Raw genomic sequence first — 26,295 nt, 5'->3', positions numbered from 1 at the left:
GAATATTAATACCAAAAAGAAATCCCATATATCTAACAATATAGCCATCAATGACCAACTTCCAGGGCAATTCAACGCGGTAGGAACTACGTCAATTTCGATAACCCAAAAATTAGAGTTGTGATCACTAATAATTGTCCTTACATGAGTATATCAAGGTAATCCTTGGCAAAACCAAGTATAGGGAAAACTAAATCGAGACAAGGTCAACAAAATAATTGTTCGATACTTCCTCACATGGTTGTTAATCCCTCTCACTTACCCACACCATCTATGAACATCAAGGAGACTATCGTTAGGTGTAACAACAACTAGAATATAATTATAATGGGCTAAACAACAACCCTGTCTAATTTCATTATGCAATACAATTTTCATTCAATGTACACCATTTATCGGCACAAACATTGAAGCATCAGAAAACGACATCTTAACCATAGCCACAAATGGGAATCCAAAATCCAACAAGGGGGCATATCAAGAATAAAAAGACCAATGAACTGTGTGTGTTGTTAAAATCAGTCTTAGATAATAAAACCTACTCTTGCCTCATTTCCTTCGCATTTTAGGCACTTATGCCATAGGGAAAGTATTCAAAATAAATAATCTCTACAAGAATCATGTATGGTCTAATTAGATGATCCAAGATGCAAATTTTTAAATCCACATAACATCTTAGCCTAGAGGTTGTAGGCACATTGACGGTGTAATTGGTCTCCAACAACGAGTGGAATCTCTATGTTTGGGAACCAAATTAAACAAACCCTAATCTTGTGATTTCTCCCAATCTTCTAGTGTGAAACAATTCATGAGCCATATGAAACATGTACATCCCAAAAATGGACCAATTTACTTTAAAATGTTTACATGGGAAGCCATCCATTTCAAGAGATTTCCCATTTTTCATTGAAATAAGGGTTTGGAGAAGCTCTTCCTCCATCACATCAGCCCTCAACATATCCCTCTCAATACTCTGCACATTAAAAGGAGCAACCATCTTGGAAGCCACCCTAGCAGCAAACTACATGCCCTGTAACAATGTGCACAGCAAAGATATTATAAAAATGTACACCAATCACGTATTCATGTCAGCAAAGCCTTTGACTAGAGCATCCACTAGGTATTTCAAACCCAATATTCACTCTAGCACATCATCTCTCTTCAGAAAAATATCAATGTGATATTTGGAAGGTTTATCTCCTTCAATTACCCATTGCACCCTGGGGCTAATCTTGAATCCCTGACCCAATACTCCTATAAAGTAGTGTTCCTCTATTGCGATTTCTTGAAGGTTGGTATCATGAATGTCTTCTACCAAAAGAGTCACAATTGGTAATATTGCCCAAGTTCGCTTCTTTCTTTGTCACCTAGATTTAGTAACCATTCTATGCAAGCTACAAAGAAACTTTACCATATGCTTGATCACTACCTCCCACTACAAAATCTAGATGTACCCCCTATTTGCCTGGTAACCATGTTCCACTAGTTAGCAACAAGCCGCTGACAATTTTCATATTCAAATGCAAAACAATAAGTTTGAAAGGAAAAGAAGCATGGAAATCAGCACCCTCCCCTAAAGACATAAGAGTGATCGTATCTAGCTAAATTACATACATGTATTCTACTGTCATATATACATGTTGTTCTTATCCCTCGCTAAGCAAATACTTGTGTTGGGTTACCAATAGGTCCATTCCCCATAGGTCTTCCTTCACCTCAGTGTTTCGCCCTCAACTCCAACACTATATTACAACCTACTCTAGGTTAAAATGAACAAATTTAGCAGCAAATTCCAATGGTAGGATTAAACCCCAGGAACACCTCCACATCCTACCTTCAAGCCAGTTGAAAATGGGAAGATCACATGCTCCGAAATATCATACCCATTAACCATTCATGACCTAATCATTGATTGCAATGAAAATCTCATGATGAAGATATTCTTCTCACTGAATCAAGCGATGAGGAAATGAAGCACCCAATGCCCTACTTTTGAGGAGTTGCTTGACAAAGGGATGGATTATAATGGCAAAGCCATGGATACACCATAGTCCATGTATGTGGACATGTAGACGATATTTCTAATATTATTTGGCATGCATCTTTAGCAAGTAACGGTATCCACTGCTTACAATTTTGGTGCCATCATTGCAAATTTGAATATCCTTGGTCAAACTGGCTTATTAAATGAAACTTGCCATCGCATTCAGACTAACACTGTCTAATTTGAATCTCTCTGCAACTAAGAGTTATAGCATTCTCTTAATTATAATTGCATCACATAACTTTATTGACAATGGAAATTGTGAAATCTCAAGAGTTTATCTGTGGTGAACTTGTCTTTTCATCTCAAGAGTTAGGTAGAATGTCACAGCTATTTATCTCTGAGAAAGGTTGACTGTCACACCATATTATGAGATCTATGACTAGTCAGAAATCATAAAACCCCCCAATGTATTGCACAAGGAGAGTCATGCCATTCCAAAAGTAGCACCAGAATTGTCTACAGCTGAAAGAGAGAATTTCCCTTCATCTCATGGAAAAAGTTGAAAATCATGTATTTGTTGGAACATATGAAGCACAGGTCATGGTATACTGGTACATTGTTTTCTGTTCAACAGTTTGCTGATTTTAATGGACAAACATAAACTGCTTGGCCTATTCACACATTATATTTCAATTTAGAAATTTAGAAAATGACCCTTTTCAGTGGCAAGTTTACATACACTATTTAGAAAAGGAGGCTGGTATACAAAATGTAAGATGGAATTGTATATGACGCTTTAGAACCTGTTATTGTGCTTCCATCTTTGAAGCACAAATATTCATGAGATTTGGAATTTCTCTTTTACATAGCTTTGACAAGAAATACTCTTGCAGATATCTGATTCTTATGCCACTTTGCAAAAAAAATGCCTAGGCACTGGAAAAAATAATTTCACAATACATTTGGTCAAATAGCCATTCACAATTTAATATAATACACAAAATTCAGGATCTCAAAAATCGAAGCATATATTGCTGACTTATTCAATATGGCTTCGAAATGCAAGATGCTACTACATGCCTCTCCTTTCGTGGGGCACCTTTCGTATCGAAAAATGCATGATAATAGAGAAGCAATTCGATACTTTGCTAACTGCCCCAGGACAACTAGGAACCAAATGGTCATTCATTTAAATGCCAGGTCAGTGATCAGTTGCATTGCTCTCTTCTTTACCACTTGTATTAAAAGGTGGCTTTGTATACCTTCCAAGTGACTTCTGCTTATAACCAAATTTCAGGCGTTCCAGTAGCTTTTCCTTGCTTTTCCTCCTTTTTTCCATTTTCATGCGGTACCGTTCCTCTCTCTCCCTTTCATAAATTCCTTGCCAATGTACCTCCCCTGTCAAAGGCCATAACCATCTCTTGTCTGGATGGTCGTCATCTGCCTCCTCTGCCAAATCTTCATCCATATTCTTTAACAATGTAAAATTGAAATATTTTACCCACATCTGGCCCCTGCGATCATTCAGATTATGCTGCTCTTGCATTGACCCAGTTCGAGGATCCAGGTATATCATTCTTCTGGCACTGTGATAAGCCCAGACATTAACTAGAAGCTCTAGTAGGCGACAATAACAGTGTTTTCTCTGCAATCACAACAGAAATCTATTTTATTTCTCACATAAAGGAAACCCTGGCAGACAAACCCCATTTAACAAAATGTTATTTTCAGGCAATTGCAAGAAAACAGTGGCTTTGGTTTAAATGATTCATGATATGGATATTACAGGAAAGAATTATGGTTTTCCTCGTATGTTTATTTATATAAATTGATTAATCAACCAGTCTTTTAAGAGTGCAACCTCAAGTATTCAGTGTATAGGAGGCACAAAATACTCTCTTCTTTGAAACTAGTTACTGAAGTGTATCCCATTCTGTATACAGCACCCATTGCCAATTATACATGAGAAATAATGGCAGCATTTTGGATCTAACGTTCTTGGATTTTGGCTTCTTAAATTTTAATTGACCACATATGAGACACGCAAGACACAATTTAAAGAGGGTATAGGCTTAGACGCACTCCATAATAATGCAAGATATCTTTCAAGATGAGACACCAAAAAACTAGAGATCTGATGCAAACTTAGATTGCAGGCTAGAATGGATTGGCCACTAATATAAAACAGCCAAACGTCTTTCTGTCTGTTTACTGCACAAAGAAAACTATTGCTCAATAAGATTTGTCTCCATTAGCTTCAAGAGAATAAAGCTGTTCAGAAAAATCTCTTCCAATCATTTCAGGAAATAAAAGAAACAGTAAATTCATATTTCTACATATAACCCTTTGACTTGAAAACTTATGGCAACCGAAATTAATTAAAATACATTTCAGTTGAATAGAAATTGAAATTAGTGAAAATACAATTCAGTCAAATAGAAATTGAAATTACACTTTAATGCAGTCATAATAAGCATAACCTTACCTAAGTTCTAATTTAGCTTGTGTTGTTGTATTGCCTTTATAGCTGGTAGTTAAATTTAACTTGGTCTTCTTGATGTAATGATGTAAAAGCTCCATGAGTGATCTAGGTAAAAAGGTGGCTAGCTGTTGAAGTAACCTAAGGGACATAATATAAAGTCAGCCTCAACGGTCATGCTGAGGCTTTGGGTTAATGATTAAGTTTAGTCTTATCTAAAAGGATCTGATAGATTGAGAAAGGACTCCAAGGCTAAACAAGTTCACCTATCCATTGTCCAAGTTGAGATGTGTTGATGGACAGGATGTATTTCTGAGTAGATGCAGGATAAATGCTCGCTGTGATGTGATAGACAGTTTTGGTGGATGCACTTAATGCTTTCAGATAGGGTTTTGAATCCCGGTTCTTGGGTTTCCCACTATAAACCTCTCTTATGAACCGGTATGCGATTCACTGTTATGTTTTTTGTTGAGTTATTGCACCTTGCAGATATACAATAGACAGATGTTTTAGTTAGAGCAATGGACATGGTTTAGAGTATTGAACTTTGGACAGTATCAGTGATATAAGTTGTGTTAGAGACTAGTGCATCCAATTTTAGCAAATATTGGCATCCGTTGGAAGTTATAACATGCCCAATATGTTGGACACTAAATTAATATCATATTTTGACTCTTGAGGGGTATTCCCTGCAAACTCAAGGGCTAGTTTTCACCACTGAGTGAACGAGTAGTCTTAGGATTGGATTCTCTTTATTATAAGTGGGACAAGAACTTGTGTATCCCAAGTACAAGAAAACAGACCAACATAACATGGACAAGGTAGCAGGAAAGAAGGTGATTAGGGAGACAGACAGAAACTGGGTTTTACAAATGAGAAGTTTCCCATCCAATCACCAATCAGACAACCAACAAGATGGCCAATAGGATTATGGAGTTGACAGTGGATGAAAGCTGAAGCAAGAATCAGAAGATGAGTCCATCAGGTGGACAGTGGGCAATGAAATTAGGGTTCACAAAGGAAGTGATTCCAACTCCACTCCCGATAAGATGTTGGATAGCACTTCCAATTGGACAACCTAAACAGAGGTAAACAAGGATGGTACCACCAGCGACAAGGGAACAAAAAGATGAAGAGGAGACTAATTAGAAGTGACCAAAAAAGTTGTTCAAAGGAAAGGCACCTCATGTGTCCCCATTAAAAGGAGATAATGCAATGGACAAGAGGAAGGACAAATAAGATGAGACATCAAATCGGGGTAGTGTAGGGCAAGGGAACCCATTGATTGGAAACCTGAATTGACCTCTTATTACTGTAAACATGAAAGAAAGAGGGGACAAGAAAAAGAGAAGAAAGAGAGGTATAGATAGTGTGAAGCATGGGAAAGGGGAAGAGAGAGGGACCATGAAAAAGAAAAGAAAAAGTGAGTAAAGGAAAAAGAAAGACAGCACGGAAAAGAAAAGGACAAAGCTCAGAATATACAGCACAAAGGATTGACACAAAAGTCAGACTTATAAGTCCTCAAGAGTCCATGCAAGAGTCAGACAGGTCCACAGTCTCAGATAGAGAGCACAAAAACATATATAATGCAAACAGTTCTGACAAGGAGAAAGATGTCCATCCTCGCTGAAGAAGACCTAAGACTATGGATCAGAACTGGATCCAAACTTAGATTGAAGCATAAATGGGGATGACCATCTGCTTACCATAGATGCAATATCGCAAGCATATAAAGAATCAAATGCAGGGAGTAGGTGGGCTAAATTTAAAGGGTCTTTGAGGAAACATTTTGCCATAGTATAGAAATGTGGATCCACAATACCCATCCAACCAAGGAACCACTGTGTAAGTCAACTATCAAAATCTAGAAGAGAAGATCAATTACTTCATATTAGGATTGAACTTAAGTACTCAATGCAGCAATAGAGATAGAAGGAGAAACAGATGTGTCCACAATGGACAAGGAGACTTAAGAAGTACAAATGTGAGAAAAAATCTAGAAAATGGAGAGAACACATTGAAAATTTTCATAGAAGTTCACAAGCACGGAGAGAGACCCAAAGAAAATCAGAAGCAAAAAAGAGAAGAAGAGACAAGGATGGATTTTGCCACTCACAAACAGAAAGAGTATAATTTTTGCAAGGATCATAATACAACAAATCATGGTAGGGTGAATTTGTTAAATTATGGTATGTTCTATGCTTAAGAGCAATTTACTTCAAATTTTCTTATTAGCCCAATATCAATTTCCAGAATTGCAATCACATCAGCATGATAGTAAAATGTAGATAGAACATAAATGTAAACAGTAGAAGACAAGCCAAGACAAGAGACACAAGATGTGGCACCAGTGAGGGACAAACCCAATGCGCGGAAACCCTTGATCAATTCTTCTTATATTCTTCAATAATTCAGCAGAGAGAAAGATAGTACAATTACACAAATCTGTGATTTTATAACAGCAGCAATGAAACCCTAACCAGCAAAGTCAAAGCTGGTCAAACAGGTCAGAAATGACCTCAAGTCAACCTCAGTCAACTCGGCCTCCAACAACAATGATAGGCAGCCCAAAACAGTCCAAGAATGATGGTCAAACAGAAGTCAATGCATGTGCAGGTCTGCGGTCAACCCTCAACAGTCAACGCTGGTGAAAACAGGTCAACGCTTGCTGTCCAATACTGCGGCTTGGTTGGAAGAAGCTCCCCACACTAATCTGCAGTCAAAGATACCTCCTCGCTGGTCAATGCCACTGAAACAGTCCCCCTGCACCTCAGTCAACCCAAGTCAACGCTGCCCTAGATAAGATCTGCGTCCTCCTTTCAGCCACACGTGTGAGAGAGATATTCTTCTCTAATGCGTAGGAGAGAGAGAGAAGAATGTGTGTTGAGATGAGTGAGTTTATGCCACAAGGTCTCTTCCTTTTATATGCCACGTTGAGGATAAGCTGGGGGTGTAAAACACTGTTTTGCTTGCTGGCCGACCTTGACAAATTGTCAAGAATACAAATAAATTCATATCTCCATGAATACATGTTGGAATCGGATGATCGTTAGATCAATCCTACACCTCTCAATGAGAGGAATCCAAGAAAAATATCAGTTGCCATAAATAAGGTGACCCACATGGAGTTTGGCCCTAGTTGCCAATTTTAACAGAATTGCCGAACAACGCAAGGAGAAAGGAAAGATTTTCTAGAAGCGTTTCCCTGAAAATACAGAGTGAACAAAATGTCTTCATTGTTCAGGCTAGGCAAGGAGGTGTTGAGATTCACAAAAGACATAGGATCGAATGGAACCAACCAGCAAACTCAAATTCTGCAATAAAGGAAAGCTAGAGATAGCACTAGTACGCTAGAGAGAGAAGAATAACCATACAACACTAAATATAATAATGAGGTTGGCCTTGGCTAAAAGTAAAGTTTACACCATTTTCAACACCACCGCGCCCTCCCCCCCCCTTCCCCAAGTTGAATGGAAGTCGATGGAGAAAAATGATGGATACATATGGGAGTTACCCCCCCCCCCTCCCCAAGTTGAATGGAAGTCGATGGAGAAAAATGATGGATACATATGGGAGTCAGTTTATAAATACCCAACTCAATATAAGGTCAATTGTGGCTGAATACAGAATAAGAGTGGTGTTGAAATTTGAATGCGTGATAGAATTTCTTAACATGATAATTACTTGTGACTGATATATATATTTTCTCTTAGCATTTACTTCATTTAGTTATGTCATCAAGTAATTACACATTAACAGTTTAGCCATTCAAATAGAAATTATAGTTGACAAGAGATGAGAGACACCAGAAATTAGGCCAGAGGCCAGGGCAAAACCAAGAAGGGGAAAACCCATCAATCATTTCCTTATAGAATCTTGGTCATCAAGAGAAATCTAAGTCATAAATGAACTGACCAGTAGACCAATTACCAATTGCCAAGTCAGCTCTCTCAAGATGTCACAATACATGTTCTTCAAAACTTCGTCATCCACAGAAAAGCCTCAGACTTAACACTGTTTCTCCACAGGAACGAGTTACAGAACAACAGATTTACGCCTCAAACTTCTACTTCTTTTCAATCTTCCAAATATCCTTGAGTGAGTTTCCTTGTCTTCCGTTTTTTGTCCTCCAAAAGTTCTTCCTCACTTCGTTTCAGATCAGATGTATGTGTGTAGGATGATGTCCAAATGAAAGATGTGACTGGTCTATATATAGTCTTCTCACAAGCAAATGGGTGCCACATGTAGCTGAGCCAACATGAGAGGTAGGAGGGCCAACTTGGCATTTTGGTGAGACAAATGACACTCGGCAAATTTTATGTTTATTTCTTTTGCAAGGGTCATGAAGAACATGCCCTTCTAAATTTTCTTTTGAACAATATAAAGCGTGAAGAACATGCTTGAAAATAATAATAAAAAAATATTATTTTGTTTTACATAAAATACATATTGATACAAGTAAAATGACAATTATGAAGACCAACCCTAGTTACAATCTCAACACTCCCTCTTAACTAGGGAGGTATTCATAATGACTCATCGGGATATTCTCAAGTAGAAGAATTCTATAAGAAAGGATCCAGATTTATAAGCATCATTATAAATATCATCATGACTAGCATTGTCAAATTACCAACGCCTTGAGAAGTAAGTTGTTAAAGTTGGCAACTAGGGCCAAATTCCACTTCGGACAGCTCAATTGTTGGAGATAATTATTGCATTGAATTCCTCTTTTCAAGAGGACCAAAATCGACCTAAAGATCACCCAAATCAGTAAATTGTCAAGGTCTGCTATACCATCATGTAGGCTCATGAAGCCCAATGGACATGTCTCTTGACCCTCTATGACTTGTATAAATAAGAGAGACCTCCAATCTCATTTGGCATCACTACAACTCACACATTCTTCTCTCTCCTCATCTGATTGGTTCGTACAACTCATTGGGAAGCTCTTCATCTCACATGGGTGGCAGAAAAGAGGACGAAAATCACAAGGCCGAAAATATGAAGTTTCTCTGCAATTTGACCAGCGTTGACTTTGACTTTCTAGGCAGAATTTGAGTTCGATCTTTGGGCAGTTTTTTGTTTGGGCAGGCTGTACAGTTTGGCATAGAAATTGAGGTGCTCTAAGCACTTTGACCACAGAGATAAATTGCATGTTTGACCACAGCTAAAAGTGCAGACTTTGACCGATCTTGACCGACTGTTTTGGGACTGTTTTGGGCTGACCTTGACCAACAAAGAAGGCTGAGTTTGACTAGGTTTGTGTTCTCTTGTCTTGGCTTGTCTTCTGCTTTTATTGTTCATGTTCTATATACAGTTACTGTCAATGTTAATGTGATTGCTATTGAAAATTAAATTGGAAATTGTCATTGGACTAACTAAAGGACATTGAAGTAATTGTTGCAAGCATAGAACATACCATTGTTAGCTAAAATTAACATGGTACCGTTGAAAAATGTAACTAGTATCGGTCTTCATAATTGTACTTGAGTCATGATGTAATATATTTATCAAAAGAAAGAAAAATAAATTTTATTATTAAATAATTTGACTTATTAAAGCATGGGTTTCATGTTTGGGTCAATTGCTTTTAGGTCAAAGTCTTCATTGAAGACTTCTAGGGTTTATTTCAAGTATCCTTTTCCATGTCACAATGTAAAGAACCCTTCTTGAGAATTATTTGTCAAGAAAGAAAATTATTTTAATGTAAAATAGGTCAATTAGACCTCCTCCACCAAGTCGGCCTCAAGGAAGGACATAAATTCCATACATATCCAACATAAATTCCACTCAAGAAATGTATAAGGCTCTCTCCAAATTATTCACAATCGAGAACATTGATCAAATAACAAGCCTCAAGAATGAACTAAGAACTGTTAAGATGACAAATGATGATACGGTTTCATCATATTTCTTAAGGATATCTAGAATCAGAGATGAACTCCAAGCAATAGATGAAGTTGTCCCGGAAAAGGAGCTCGTAATTACTTCCCTTCTAGGACTACCAAAATCCTGGAGTGCCTTTGCATCAAGACTTAACAGTTGGAAGGATACTCCAACATTTGAACAAATGTGGAATGCATGTAGTCAAGAAGAAGCCAAAATATCATTAGTAAACAACGAGGAGGAGGATCAAGAAGAAAACATATCAAATTCCTATTTTGCACATCACAAGAAGAAGGGAACCTTCAAAAAGTTCAAAGGACCAAAGAAGAAAGTTGACCTATCCAAGATCAAATGTTACAATTGTCACAGGATGGATCTCTACAAAAGTCATTGTCCAGAGAGCCCAAGGAATAAGAAGAGAGAAAGAGAATATGTGAATGTTGTTGATGAAGGTCCTCCAAAGAATAACAAGATTGAGGAATCCAAGATCAAAGATCTATTTGCCAAGGTCTCTTAGGGAATTATATCCCTCACATATCCTTCTATTTTGAAGTTTTCCTTTAGGTTTTGTGTTTATAAGTATAACATGTCATCTTTCTTTTGGGTTTTTATAAGTTGTAAGTATCCCTCAAAGGTTCTCATATCAAAATATGTTTGTATTGTATGCTAATAACCTTTCTCTTATATTTTTCTTGGTTAGGAAAGCTTCTTGATTACTCAAGGAGGAGACTTCAAAGGATAGACTTGAAGCATTAAAGAAGTTCTATTGTAGCCCATCAAGATTTGATGTCCTACCAGGTTTGTTAAGGAACAACTTAAAGGCATGTCTTAAACTATTCTCTTCGTATAAAAGGTACGATCTTTATTCTTTTAAATTTTGCTTTACATTACTAACATTATTATGTCTAGGGTTTTGAATCATAAAGATTCTTGTTTGGGTGATTAATCATTTTAATCATTAGATTAAATCTACCCTCATTATATTTCGATCATTTTTATGGAACCCTAAAAGGTTCACTATAAAACCCCAACCTAAGGGTGTGACAATATTGATTATGAAACCCTAATATACTTATGGTTGATGATGAAGTATAGAAATCCTATTTTCTTGATGTTTAGAGTTTTGGTATTGATATAATAGAAACCCTAGATTTTTAGGGTTTGTTGTCAATGTCTAAGTTATATATTGTAATCCTAGACCTTTAGGGTTTGGTAAATTAGGATTTATAAGAAAACCCATGTAATGTCTATAGTAAGATTCTAGCGATGAAATCTTAGGTGTGTATTTGTCTGTCTGATCGAAACCCTAGTCTTGTCAAAATTTTATATATCTAACTTTAATGTATTAATGTTTGTGTCTTGGGTTTACCTAGTAGATATTGTTGTGATATGCTAGTATATGATTATAAAATCCTAGATATGTATATGCGAGTATGTTGACCTATTTGTTGTTTCTCATGTTTTAGTTTATGAATTCTAGAGTTTGTAACAATGCCCTAGTAAAAGATTGATATTCTAGGACTTGATGATATTATTAATATGTTTTAGTTTTAATGATGAAAATCTAGGGTTTGCAACAAGCCCTAGTAGAGTCTAACATGCATAGTAGAATTGTTATTTGATTAAATTGCTAATATCTAAAGGCTTTGTGTCACAAAGGTGGAATCTAGGGTTTGCAAGAGTAAGAGCCTGTTATCTTGATTGAGTTGCTTTAAGTCTTAATAATATGATTAGGGTTTATGACAATAATCCTAGCAGAAGATTGAAGTATGTTTCTCTTGTTGATTATGAACCTAACTAGGTTTAGGTATCAGATATCTAAAGTTTGAATGTTTTAATGCTTCCATTATAATGACTTGATTTTTAGTTAACTTCATACTTTTGTATATTTGTATTTGGTTGTACTTGCTATTGAAGGATTTGCAAGTACACAATCTTCAAGATGATGAAGATGTTCATATAAGCATGATGAAGGAAGATGACCTTGATACCGTAAGAAAGAATGAAAACCATAGAAGGTTCTCTGATGTTATAGAAGAAGAAAGTAGTTAATCTCTCTAAGTCAAGAGGGAACATGGTTAGAAAGAGTACATCTCCCCAACTGAGAGGGAGAGATTTTATGATGGATACCTTGTAGAAGAAATTAGAGAATGAATAGCTATGTAATATATTTGGTGTTGCTAAAGAATTGAAAGAAGAAGAAAGCTTCTGATAAATTGCATATGTATAGTTTGATGATAAAAGCAACATCCGAATGAATGAGGACCTCGAAGATTTATGTTTACCTGTTTGTATATTTGAAATTTTATTGTTGATCAGGGTTTGTGTTTGTACAGGTAAATCTCTCCATAAAAAGGTTGAACACTCTAGAAGCATGCTTGGACAAGTGGATATATCTAGTTTATTAGGGAGAGTTGAAGCATCTAATGGATGCTTGGGAGGACATCCAGCCAGCCTGTGTGTTGATGTCTAGATCCCGAAGAGGGAGGGTGGCATTGGTCATGGAGCACTGACCTTAGATACACACCTACATCCCTAGGTTGATGCTTAGAAAGTAAGCCTTATGGTACCTAGACTGGGTGAAAGCTTGAGTCCATCTTAGTCTGTTAAAATTGGCAACTAGGGCCAAACTCCATGTGGGTCATCTTATTTATGGCAGCTGATATTTTTCTTGGATTCCTCTTGTCGAGAGGTGTAGGATTGATCTAAAGATCATCCGATTCCGACATGTATTCATGAAGATATGAATTTATTTGTGTTATGTGACAATTCGTCAAGGTCGGCCAGCAACCAAATTACCCCCACTTGTCCTCAACGTTTTATCATAAATAGAGGTGGCCTTCAAGTCATTTGGTCACTCATCTCTTGTGATCCCTCTCTCCACTCGTTTGGGTTTTAGTGGAAAGAGAGGCTTAGAAGAGAAGGTCTATATGCTGCCCTAGAGGAGATAGCCTAGACCTTAACGCAGTCATGGATCCTAGACTTTAACGCAGTCATGTGACAATTCGTCAAGGTCGTCCAGCAACCAAATTACCCCCACTTGTCCTCAACGTTTTATCATAAATGTAGGTGGCTTCAAGTCATTTGGTCACTCATCTCTTGTGATCCCTCTCTCCACTCGTTTGGGTTTTAGTGGAAAGAGAGGCTTAGAAGAGAAGGTCTATATGCTGCCCTAGAGGAGATAGCCTAGACCTTAACGCAGTCATGGAGGCTAGACCTTAACGTTGTCATGGAGGAGAGCCCTTAAATGTTGTCCTGAAGGAGTCATATAGCCGCAGAGGAAGAAGACACCTAGGCTGCAGTTAATGAGGGTTTTTATGCAGCAAGAGGAGGATCCTTATACACTGGATAGAGGAGGCCTTAACTAGCCCTAGACGCTGTCAAAGAGAAGGCTATTCGTAGTCAATGAAGCATGCCCTGTCCGCAATCATGGAGGAGTCTTACCACAACAAAATGATGCCTAGTCTGACCTCTGATTTGGATAGGGACAACGTCAAGCTTCAGGCAAATAAGGAAGGTCTGAAAATCAGTGTGAGTGGCTTGTATGACATGGAGAAGAGTGTTGAGGGGTATGCGTTGAAGTCTGTCCAGCAAGGCGTGCTTGGACAACATATTTTAGGGTTGTGTTGACAATAAATGCAAGGGCATAATTGTTGTATGTTGCAAACCTTGATTTAGAAGTTGTGTACAGTCACTCGGATGGAGCAAGGGGGTGTGAGATCTTGAACTTGATGAAGGCTATGAACAACGAAATCTGTGGAAGAGAAATCACTATGATGAAGATCTTGGTTGGAAACCCTAAGTACAGTGACCTTTCGAGCAGCAAGGGGACTATTAGAGGGCAGATTAATATAGGCCTATGTTCAGTGACCTTGGTGGAGCTTCATCATTGATAGAAGGTGGATTGATGAGCTTATCGTGTAAGAGAATATGAAGGTGTAAACTTCCTTGTGAGCAGCAAAGGTTTATGCTGCTATTTGAACATTGTGTTAGGTCATAGGCCATAACACCACAGTCAAGCATTTTGTATGAGTGTATGAGGACATATATATGCCCAAATCTTCAGCATAACTTGTGAGATATTACTACTGAGATCCAAGGCTATTTCGATGACTATTGGAGGGATGTATGATGTTGCTGCAAGATGATATGGACAGAGCTATTATCATGGGTTAGTATTATTGCGTTGAGGATTAGTGTTAAGTTATGGTATGTTCTATGCTTAGAGAAATTTACTTTTCTTTCTTATTATTATTCATATATTAGCAATCACATGTGCATAAGTAAAGTGCAGATAGAACATTAAACGATCAACAGAAAACAAGCCAAGACAAGAGACACAAGTTGTGGTGGCTAACCAGGGACAAACCCCACAATGTGTGGGGAAACCCTTTGATCAAATCTTCTTTTATCTTCAATAATTCAGCAAAGAGAAATAGTACATAAATCTGATTTACATTAGCAACAGCAAACCCTAGATCAGCGGCATCAGCATCATCGGCATCATCATCATCAGCATCACCAGCATCAACTTAGGATCTCTCCTCCTAATAAAACCCAAAGACAAGTAGAGAGAGGAAGACATCCAAGTGTGTGTAGAAATGACTTGAAGTCCTCTTCCATTTATACTAAAACGTAGAGGTTGAATAGACATGACATTTGGGCTTCTTGAGCCTACATAAGTTGTAGGTCAGCTTGATAATAATTCCATAGCCAAAATAAATTCATATCTCCATGAATACTTATCGAAATCGGATGATCTTTAGATCAATCCTACACCTATCGATGAGAGGAATCTAATAAAAATATTATTAGCCATGAATAAGATGACCCACAGTTTGGCCCTAGTTGCCAATTTTAACACTCCCTCTCAACTAGGGAGAACTTCATCTGCAATCTGTCTGTCAGTCGCTACTATTATCCATCAAATGCACTGCCCTGTACAGCCTGACCCTTGCCCTGCTCTGCTCTATTCTGCCTATTCTGCTTTGTCTTGTTCTACCCTGTATTGATCTGTACTGCTATGTCTGATCTGCTCTACTCTACTTTGTTTTGTTCTGCTTTGCTTTTGTCCGAATTATGAAAAAGAAATGATCGATGATGTACCATATTGACTCAAAGTCAGTCTCAGAGTATGTACCACTAGTCCCAGACCAGTCTCAACCAACCCGAAGTAAGTGTCATAGTGAGTACAACTCCTACCACTGGTCCCAGACCAATATCATCCTCCACTGACTCAAAGTCAGTCTCAGAGTGCGTACCACTGGTCCTAGACCAGTCTCAACCGACCTAAAGTCAATGTCATAGTAGGTACCGCTCCTACCACTAGTCCCAGACCAGTATCGCAGTCTTAGAGAGTGTACCACTGGTCCCGGACTAGTCTCAATTGACACAAAGTCAACGTCATAGTATGTACCACTCTCATTGGTCCCAGACAAGTACTGCACTGACCAGAGGTCAGTCTCAGAGTATGTACCACTAGTCCCAGACCAGTCTCAACCGACCCGAAGTCAGCGTCATAGTGGGTACAACTCCGACCACTGGTCCCAGACCAATATCGCAGTCTCAGACAGTGTACCACTGGTCCCAGACCAGTCTCAACTGACCCTAAGTCAGCGTCATAGTATGTACCACTCTCACTAGTCCCAAACCACTACTGCATTGGCCAGAGGTCAGTCTCAGAGTATGTACCACTGGTCCCAGACCAGTCTCAACCGACCCGAAGTCAGAGTCATAGTGGGTACAACTCCTACCACTGGTCCCAGACCAATCTCAACCGACCCGAAGTCAGTGTCATAGTATGTACCACTCTCACTGGTCCCAGACCAGTACTGCACTAACCAGAGGTCAGTCTCAGAGTATGTACCGCTGGTCCCAGACCAGTCTCAACCGACCCGAAGTCAACGTCATAGTATGTACCACTCTCACTGGTCCCAGACCAGTACTGCACTGACCAAAGGTCAGTCTCAGAGTATGACCACTACTCCCAGACCAATCTCAACTAACTCGAAGTCAGCGTCATAGTATGTATCACTCTCACTGGTCCGAGACCATTACTGCACTGACCAAAGGTCATTCTCAGAGTATGTTCCACTGGTCCCAGACCAGTCTCAACCGACCTGAAGTCAGCGTCATAGTGGGTACAACTCCTACCACTAGTCCCAGACCAGTGTCATTGATCCCAGACCAGTATCATTGATCTCAGATCAATGAAGGTCATCCTAGCATAGGGAGTACGGTAGATACAGCGATGCGTCCATCGGTACTACTATGGTCCCTATCCTCATTTCCCTGCTCATTGATCAAATGAGAGGTACTTCCCATGAGTCCCAGATTGCATGGGTAGGATGCCTCGACAGGAGAACTTAATCAATCATGTCCTCACAGGAGAACTAATCATCCTGCTACACAATCGCCATGGAGAACACATCATCCAGGCCTCACAAGAGAGCTAATCATCCTGCTACATAATCGTCATGGAGAACACATCATCTAGACCTCACAGTAGAACTAATCATCTTGCTACATAGTCGTCATGGAGAACACACCATCCAGACCTCACAGCAGAACTAATCATCCTGCTACATAGTCATCATGGAGAACACACCATCCAGACCTCACAGGAGAACTAATCATCCTGCTACATAGTCGTCATGGAGAACACATCATATAGACCTCACAGGAGAACTAATCATCCTGCTACACAATCGTCATGGAGAACACATCATCCAAACCTCACAAGAGAACTAATCATCCTGCTACACAGGAGAGCTAATCATCCTGTCCCACAAGAGAGCAAATCATCTTGTTCCTCAAGAGAGCGAATCATCTTGTTCACAGTGCGCACCACCAGGGAAGGGTGAGTCACCCTGTGGTCGTATGTTGCTCCAGTAAGAATCGCAAGCCCCCAAAGCTCCCAGAGCTCAATGCATGCAACATGTAGGACCCTTTTACAAGGGTCTCTCGATGACTCCAAGTTGTTCGGGAAAAATCACAAATTTGATCTTTTCCCGGGGCTCTGACCTATACATCATCTCAGTGCGATGGAGCCTCCTTGCTCATCAACTTAACATATCCCAGATAAGGTAGTATCTGATGTCTATCTACTGGAGTAATCATTGAATACGGGATTCCTCAATAATCGAATCCCACCTCTGGTTGTCACAGAGAATCACAGTGGTATTCATCATGTGTACTCACTGAAGAGTTTCCACAACCAGGCAACTTCATACGAGGTCATACTTGCAGTTATGTATCCAGTCTCAGCGGTACTTATAACAACCAATTTCTGCTTCCTGCTCATCCATGATATCGAAGCAGAATCCAAAGAGAACCAACACTTAGAAGTGCTCTAGTGATCCTCCACAATGCCTGCCCAGTGAGCATTCGAATAATCATGCAGTTTTCATATTTCCGACAGTGTATCTCAATCCATGAGAGATTGTGCCCCGAAGATATCTCAGAGGATTCTTGGCACCAATCCAGTGAGGCTCAACCAAATATGAGCTCACCATGCTAACTACAAAACATATGTCCGGACGGAAGTTCACCAAGAACATCAACGTGATTGAGTTTATGAAACTCAGAGGCATTTCCCAAATCTGGTCCGACATCACTACCATATAACTTCTGAAAGTTAATATCCTTGAGGTAGTCACAGGCTTGCAGTTTATCATTCCACATTCGGAATCCAACTCCCTCTTACTTCTGCAAATGAGAGGGTCTGCACCTGTCAAAAATAGGTCATCCTTATGAGGTGCCAGTATGAGAGGTCTATCATCCACAACCTTCAGGTAATGGTTTGGATTGGTTTCACTCCTAATGAATCTCAGCTTCATCAAATAGCTATCAAACCTCTCATACTACGCCTGGGGTGTTTTGCTTCAAGCCATAGAGAGCTTTCTTCCACCTGTATACATGAGATTCCCGTTCATGAATCTCAAACTCCACGGGTTGTTACAAACCTGTGGACCTGCTACGTGAGGGGAATGGTCCCCTTGTAAGATTTTCCTTTAGTACATCTCAGACATGTACCTTCATGCTCTTTATGAATTCAGGCATCCCTATCACCATCTGACTCACAGACCGCCGGTGTTGTGTCAATGGACATGGTCCCCAGTGGACTTCCAGCAACTTGATACAACCCTGAACTCAAAAACATCTTTGAAAAAATATATTTTCAAACACGTACCTTTCCATCGATGAGTGCCACCCTGTAACCTTTGACTTCCATTGCTGAAATGGACACCAAGTTCTTCTTGCGATCAGGTACATAAAATAGATTCTGTAAATGAATCAAGTTACCTTCATTCAATTGAGAGGTAACATTCCTTACACCCTTAGATCTGAACTTCCCAATGAAGTATTCTTTAAGTAGGCCATCAGAAACTTGTGCTGCGCCATTCTGATAATATTCTTTGCTTCCACTTCACCCTCGGTGAATTTGAACCCATCGATCCTTTTGTCTTGTCCTAACTGTTGTCGGTGATTGCTCTTTCACTCTTGCTTGGGCATTGTCTTCACCTCAACTCTGATCCCATGTTAAGTTATGGTATGTTCTATGCTTAGAGCAATTTACTTTTCTTTCTTATTATTATTCATAAATTAGCAATCACATGTGCATAAGTGCAGTGCAGATAGAACATTAAACGATCAACAGAATACAAGCCAAGACAAGAGACACAAGATGTGGCGGCTAGCCAGGGACAAACCCCACAATGTGTGGGGAAACCCTTTGATCAAATCTTCTTTTATCTTCAATAATTCAGCAGAGAGAAATAGTACATAAATCTGATTTACACCAGCAATAGCAAACCCTAGATCAGCAGCATCAGTATCATCGGCATCATTGGCTTCAACGGCATCACCTTAGGATCTCTCCTCCTTATAAAACCCAAAGACAAGTAGAGAGAGGAAGAGATGCAAGTGTGTGTAGAAATGACTTGGAGTCCTCTTCTATTTATACTAAAACGTAGATGTTGAATAGACATGACGTTTGGGCTTCTTGAGCCTACATAAGTTGTAGGTCAGCTTGATAATAATTCCATAATCAAAATAAATTCATATCTCCATGAATACTTATCGGAATCGGATGATCTTTAGATCAATCCTGCACCTCTCGACGAGAGGAATCTAATAAAAATATTATCAGCCATGAATAAAGTGACCCACATGAAGTTTGGCCCTAGTTGCCAATTTTAACAATTAGTCAGCTAGCAAGGTGCAGCATGGTGATGGAATCACCTTGGAGAATCAACTGAAGAATGAGGACTGATAAGTATGCCTTCACCCGAGTTCAGAACTGCAGTCCTTGTCATCAGATCTACAACCTCATTGTGTTATCTTCATGGTGAAGATCTCTGATGTTTGATCTCTTATTTTGGCAAGTCAAAGTGTTGACTTCAAATGTATTTGTATTATCTCTCTCTCTGCTAAACTATTGAAGAATATAAGAAGAATTGATCAAGGGTTCCCCATATTGGGGTGTGTCCCTGGCTGGTGCCACATCTTGTGTCCTCTTGTCTTGGCTTGTCTTCTAATGTTTATGTTTATGTTCTATATGCACTTTACTATCATGCTGATGTGATTGCTAATCTGGAATTAATATTGAGCTAATATGATAAATTGAAGTAAATTGCTCTAAGCATAGAACATACCTAAAATTAACATGGTATTAGAGGTGAGGTGAAGACAAGCAAGAGTGAAAGAGCAATCACCGAAGACAGTTAGACAAGGTCAAAGGCTCAATCGGTTCCTCATCCCACTTCCCGGCTGAAGACAAGCTCCGTGAAAAGTCTGACTATCACGGATGGAAGATGTCTCCGAATACATTGGAAGCGCAAGAAGTGTTGGATTACGTGAAAGGTAAAATCCCTGAGCCTCCATCAAATGCATCGGCTGCTCCAAAGATCAAGTACACCAAGGGTGAAGTCGAAGCGAAGAAGATTATCAGATATTCCACTGACAAACGTCTGGTGGCCTACCTAAAGGTCACTTCAATGAAAAGTCTGGATCTAAGGGTGGACGGAAGGGCAGATGCCTTGCTTGCAATAAGTTTGGCCATTATGCGAGGGAGTGTCCAAATAGAAGGGACACATCACATGATGATGATCACAATCATTCCAAGGGCATCTTCAATGATCGAAGGAATGACAGGTACAATGGCAAGGAAAAAGGAATGCAGGACATCAAGGAAATGGTCGACCCTCCAAGAAAGTAAGGAACTCCAAGTATGAAATCAAATGTTGTTTCTGATAAGCAAAAGGAGTATTGTCTTATATCGGCCCTCTCCACTACCTCTCCTCCGAACTCTTTGGGAAGGTTAATAGATAGTGGTGCCTCAAGGCACTTCACCAGATTCAAGGAAGCTCTCTCTAATTTGATAGAGAAGGAAACAATCTTGGAGATTATTCTTGGAGACGATGCCACCTATCCCGTAAAGGGTGTAGGGAATGTTACCCTTCAATTGGATCAGGGTGACTCGATTCATTTACAAGAAGTTCTTTATGTACCTGATCTCAAGAAGAACCTAATGTCCATTTCGGCAATGGAAGACAAAGGTTACAAGGTGGCATTCATTGATGGAAAGGTACGTTCTTGGAAAAGGAATTTTAAAGATGCTTTTACTCTTGGGTTCAGTGTTGGCAATTTGTATCAAGTTGCAGGAAGTCCAATGGGGACCATGTCATGAGACACATCTCTTCAATGGCACCAGAGGTCTGCCCATCTTCATTGTAAGGCCCATCCCAATGTCAGACAGATGGTGACAGGGATGCCTAAATTCAAAAAAGAGCATGAAGGTGCATGTCTGAGATGTACCGAAGGAAAACTTACAAGCGGACCATTCCCCTCATGTAATAGCAAGATCTCAAATGTGGAACAACCCGAGGGGTTTGAGATTCATGATCGGGAATCTCATGTATGCAGGTGGAAGAAAGCTCTCTATGATTTAAAGCAAGCACCCCGAGCTTGGTATGAGAGGATTGACAACTATCTAATGAAGCTGAGATTCACTAAGAATGAAGTCGATCCAAACCATTGCTTTAAGGTTTTGGATGATAGACCTCTCATACTGATACTTTATGTGGACGATCTCTTTCTGACAGGTACAGACCCTCTCATTTACAAAAGTAAGAGGGAGTTGGATTCCTAATGTGGAATGGTGGACTGCAAACCTGTGACTACCCCGATGGAGCTTAACTTTAAAAGGTTATGCGGTAGTGTTGTCGGACCTGATTTGGGAAATGCCTCTGAGTTTCATCTACTCATAGTAGCATTCATGTTCTTGGTGAACTCTCGTCCAGATATTTGTTTTGCAGTTAGCATGTTGAGCCAACATATGGCTAAGCCTCATCTCTCATTGGATTGGTAACAAGAATCTTCTGAGATATCTTTAGGGCACAATCACTCATGGACTGAGATACATTGCTCGAGCTGTGAGGTTGCATTATTATTCTAACGCTGATTGGACAAGCAGCATGGAGGATCGCAAGAACACTTCTGGGTGTTGGTTCTCTTTGGGTTCTGCTTCGATATCCTGGATAAGCAGGAAGCAAAAGTCAGTTGCTTTGAGCACCACTGAGGCCGAATACATAGCTGAAAGTATGGCCTCCTGTGAAGCTGTCTGGTTGTGGAAGCTCTTCTATGAGCTGTTTGGACACGTGCTGGATACCATCGTGATCTTCTGTGACAACCAGAGTGGGATTCGATTATTGAGGAATCCCGTGTTCTATGATCACTCCAAGCATATAGACATCATGGACCACTTTATTTGGGATATGGTACAGCGAGGAGCAATACGGCTCCATCACTTTGGGATTGATGTGTAGGTCGCCAATATTTAGATGAAGTCCATGGGAAAGGTCAAATTCTTGACTTTCCAAGAACGACTAGGAGTCATGGAGAGACTCTCTCCTGAGGGTCCTGTATGATATGGACATTGAGCTCTGGGAGCTCCAGGGGGCTTGGGGGTACTTCTTGGAGCGATGAGCAACCATAGGGTGAGTGGTTCAGAGTTCCCCTAATGGTTTGCTATGTTGGCAGGATGAGTGGTTCATCCTTCTCTTGCTAAGACACAATCATAGGGTGAGTGGTTCAGCCTTCCCCTAGTGATTTGTTGTGTATAGGGTGAGTGGTTCAACCTTCCCTTGGGATACCCCATGGCGACATGTAGGCAGGATGAGTAGTTCATCCTTCTCCTGCTGAGACATCCTACCCATGCAGTTTGGGACTCATGAGAAGTACCTCTCATCTGGCCAATGAGCAAGGAAATGAGGATAGGAACCATAGTACTATTGATGGACGCATCGTGTAGTGCTATACTCCCTATGCTAGGATGATATTGATCTGAGATCAACTAGAACTAACTTCAAGTCAGTAAGAGTGGTATGAGACACTCTTTCTCTGGAACTAATTTCGAATCAGTAAGAGTGGTATGAGACACTCTCTTTATTTGGAACTGATTTCGGATCAGTAAGTGGTATGAGACACTCTTTATTTGGAACTGATTTCGGATCAGTAAGAGTGGTATGAGACACTCTCTCTATTTGGAATTGATTTCGGATCAGTAAGAGTAGTATGAGACACTCTCTTTATATGGCACTGACTTCGGGTCAATAGAGAACAGTATGATACATTCTCGATCACTTCTTCTTCATAGTTTAGCAGAGCAGTGCAGTGCATTGATAGCAGAGATAGTACGGACTGGCAGATGGATTAGAAGATGGAGTTCTCCCTAGTTGAGAGGGAGTGTTAAAATTGGAAACTAGGGCCACCAAACCAATGTTGCACGAAGCGGAAGCGTTTTTTTGGAAGCGGGGACGCGGAAGCGTCATTTTCCAAAAATCTAGGAAGCGAAGCGTCTGCTATATATATATATATATATATATATATATATATTTGCATTTATACTCAAAACAAACATCCCAAATAGCGAATTAATTGTAGAAGACATGAAAACATGCATATTTTTGCATAAATCAAGATAGATATGGCATCCATGATTCCATTGTAGTTACTAGTATGTACAACAATCATCTATATTCTAGCTATTACAAACATACATCAAATTTTTAAGCATATTATAAAACATAAAACATAGAGCATATTATGATTTATCTAGCAAGTGAGCAACTGTCAACATTTGTCATGTCCAAAATTCAAATAATAATGTTTACAAAATATGTCACTTGGTCACCGCCAAGACAAAAAAGGTTCAAAATTCAAATTCACAAGCCTACAAGTCTAATGAGTAATCTATGACAAAAAGTAGTAGATTGTGAATATATCTACTAATCTCTCCTCCTTCCACCACGAACAGAACGTGTCGGCAGGCGGGGGCCTCCACATGGTGGCAATGAAGAAGATGGTGCCGGTGGAAGTTGTGGAAGTGGCACTGAAACTGATGAAGAAGAACCCCCTGCTGTTGGTGTTGAACCATGGAACCTAGGAACCAAGGGACCAGATGGGGGTGGGGGTGGCATATCAACACGATCATCATCATCCTGGAATCGCTCAAAAAATTCATGCAAAAAAAAAAAACAATAGTTAACAAAAAAATTATAAACATGAATTAGAGAAATGCTTTATAAGGAAAAATTGGAAAATTCATACCACAATGGACATACCTGGATAAGAGCATCCTCTAATTGCTCTAATCGCAACACTCCATCCTCCAAATTGGGCTCCTCTGGATTCTTGTCCCAAATCAACATGTCTTTATTAGACTTTGCATCTTCACAGTAATGGGACAACAGTCGCAAGTTGGAATGAACATAAACCAAGCTCTCTGCCCGGTCTAAACTCAACCTGTTCCTTTTAACACTGTGGATGAAAGAATAAGAGCTCCAACACCTCTCTGCAAAAGAAGTGTTTACCACCTGTGATAGCACCCGCAATGCCAAAGCCTGTAGAAGTGGAGTACCCCCTCCATGCATGTTCCACCACTCAAGAGAAGAAAAAGTCTCTCGATCTTTAATTGCATGCATGCTCCCAAATGGACCAGTGTTAAGCGTATAGTTGCTCACCTGTCTCCGTACCAATGCAGCCTCCTCCACATCAGGGATTAATTTTCTCAATGTAGCCATATATTTTCTGTGAACCTCTTGATGTTGGTGCGGTTTTCTCCTGCTTCCCCCCCCAGGTGCTGGTGTTGAAAGCCATGATGGATGATAGTATTTAGGTGTCAAAACATATGTTAATGCATGCAATGGAACATTTAGCATTTCCCATCGGTTTTGCACCTCTACACGAATATAATTGTACAAGGTGGTATCTCTACACTCAACAATGTCTTTAATCTGCCCCAACATGCTATCCATTTGCTCATACACCTCCCCAATTACTGGTCGATCTGAATCTGCAAACTTGATCATGTAATAAATTGGTTTGGTGAATTGCAAAACATATTTAACCTGTGACCAAAAGTAACTGTCAAGAACAGTGTCCTTGACTGCATTAGCACCATCTATGTCAGTGTTAATTTCATCCCATGTTTCAACACACACCAGATTAGTTAAAGCTTGTCTCACCTTCACTAGCCGCCTAAAGGTGAGGTAATAACTAGCAAATCTTGTCTTTGCAATTTTAAGCAACTGCAACTTGGAGTAAGTGCCATAGAAGTAGTTTACCCTTGTATGCCCTGTGATGAATTTAATGAGCTGCTTCCCTCTCCTGTAAAGCTCAGTAATCCACCCACATTCTTTGTGCTTCACAATATCATGCATCAAAAGGTTCAATGTGTGAACCAGGCACCCAGACCAAAAGATGTGTGGATGAGTACGCTCAATAATTTTTCCTGCTGCCTTACAATTTGCTGCATTATCTGTGATCACTTGAACCACATTATTCGGACCAACATCTTTGATTGATTTCAATAGGAGATCTGCAATGTTTTGTGCAGATGCACTGATGGAGGAGGAGTCATGACATGTAATAAATACTGCACCACTAGAAGAAACACCAAGAACATTTATCAAATGTTGGTTTCTAATATTTGTCCACCCATCTGATACATTGGATACCCCAGAATCTACCCACTCATTTGTAAAACGTGTCAAAGCTCTTTGAACCTTAGCTTTTTCTCTTTCTAATAACACTGTTCTAGCTTTCTCATAGTTGGGGGCCTTGTATCCTTTTGGGGCTTCATTGATGGCCTTTACCATTTCATGCCAATAGGGAAAGCGAAGCACATTGAATGGTACACCGCAAGCACAAAGAAAACGGACTATCTTTCCATCCACATCATCCCTCCCAGCAACATTAAGGAAATCCCCTATTGTTCTTCTACCTCCAAAGCTTGTAGAAGTACCATGAGGAGATGAGAAGCTACCAAATTTAGAGGTTGCACTTGATTCAGAATGAGTTCTTTGTTTCTTGTTTTTTTGTTGTGCAGCCATCTCTATTTGGATGTATTTTCTTCTTTCTTCAGTTGAAATGTTTGGGCAAATTTGTACCCCCACAGGACCCTTTTTTTCATCACTGTCCAGCACCCCACAAAGATGCCTCCTCAAACGGGTATATGAACCACAATATGGTTTTCCTTCATGACAACCATGAGGGCACACAAATTTGTAAGATCCACCACCCTTTCCCCCATCAAGTTTGGTCACATAGTTCCACAAGGGTGTTGATGTAGCTTTCCCATCTTGTGTTTCAGTGTCCTCTTCAGGTTCATCCCCTTCCTCTTCAAACCCTTCCTCCTCATCATACATTGGGTCACTCATATTGGGACCACTGTCCTCTTGTGTTTCTTCCCTTCTATTCCTATTCCACTTTTCCATCATTAAAACCAAGAGTGGAATGATACATAGAAGCCAAAAGAACACCATCTTGGAATATGGATATAGGTGGTGGACAACCTGTAAGTAAAGGAGCAAGTAGAAACAATGGGAAAGAGTAGGAGAGGGAGGAGAAAAATACAAAAAAATTGTCAAAAAAATAA

General features: G+C 39.7%; 1 protein-coding gene across 1 annotated transcript in view; it reads right to left on the bottom strand.

Annotated features, from left to right (window-relative positions):
- Positions 1-2,748: 2,748 nt before the first annotated feature.
- Positions 2,749-26,295, bottom strand: part of LOC149179508 (uncharacterized) — a gene marked incomplete at its 5' end in the record, with an annotated part of 94,136 nt that continues 70,589 nt past the window's right edge. Inside the window, one exon of the mRNA XM_089418000.1 lies at positions 2,749-3,632. Within this exon, the coding sequence (XP_089274126.1) occupies positions 3,189-3,632 (444 nt within the window). The remainder of the gene's footprint in view (positions 3,633-26,295) is intronic.

This window comes from Pinus tabuliformis, chromosome 3_2, assembly GCF_031772625.1.
Source record: "Pinus tabuliformis cultivar Carrire ecotype Pingquan chromosome 3_2, CPIR1, whole genome shotgun sequence".
Classification (NCBI taxonomy): Eukaryota; Viridiplantae; Streptophyta; class Pinopsida; order Pinales; family Pinaceae; genus Pinus; species Pinus tabuliformis.
Note: the sequence above shows the minus strand (reverse complement) of the source record. Positions and strands in the feature narration are given on the sequence as shown.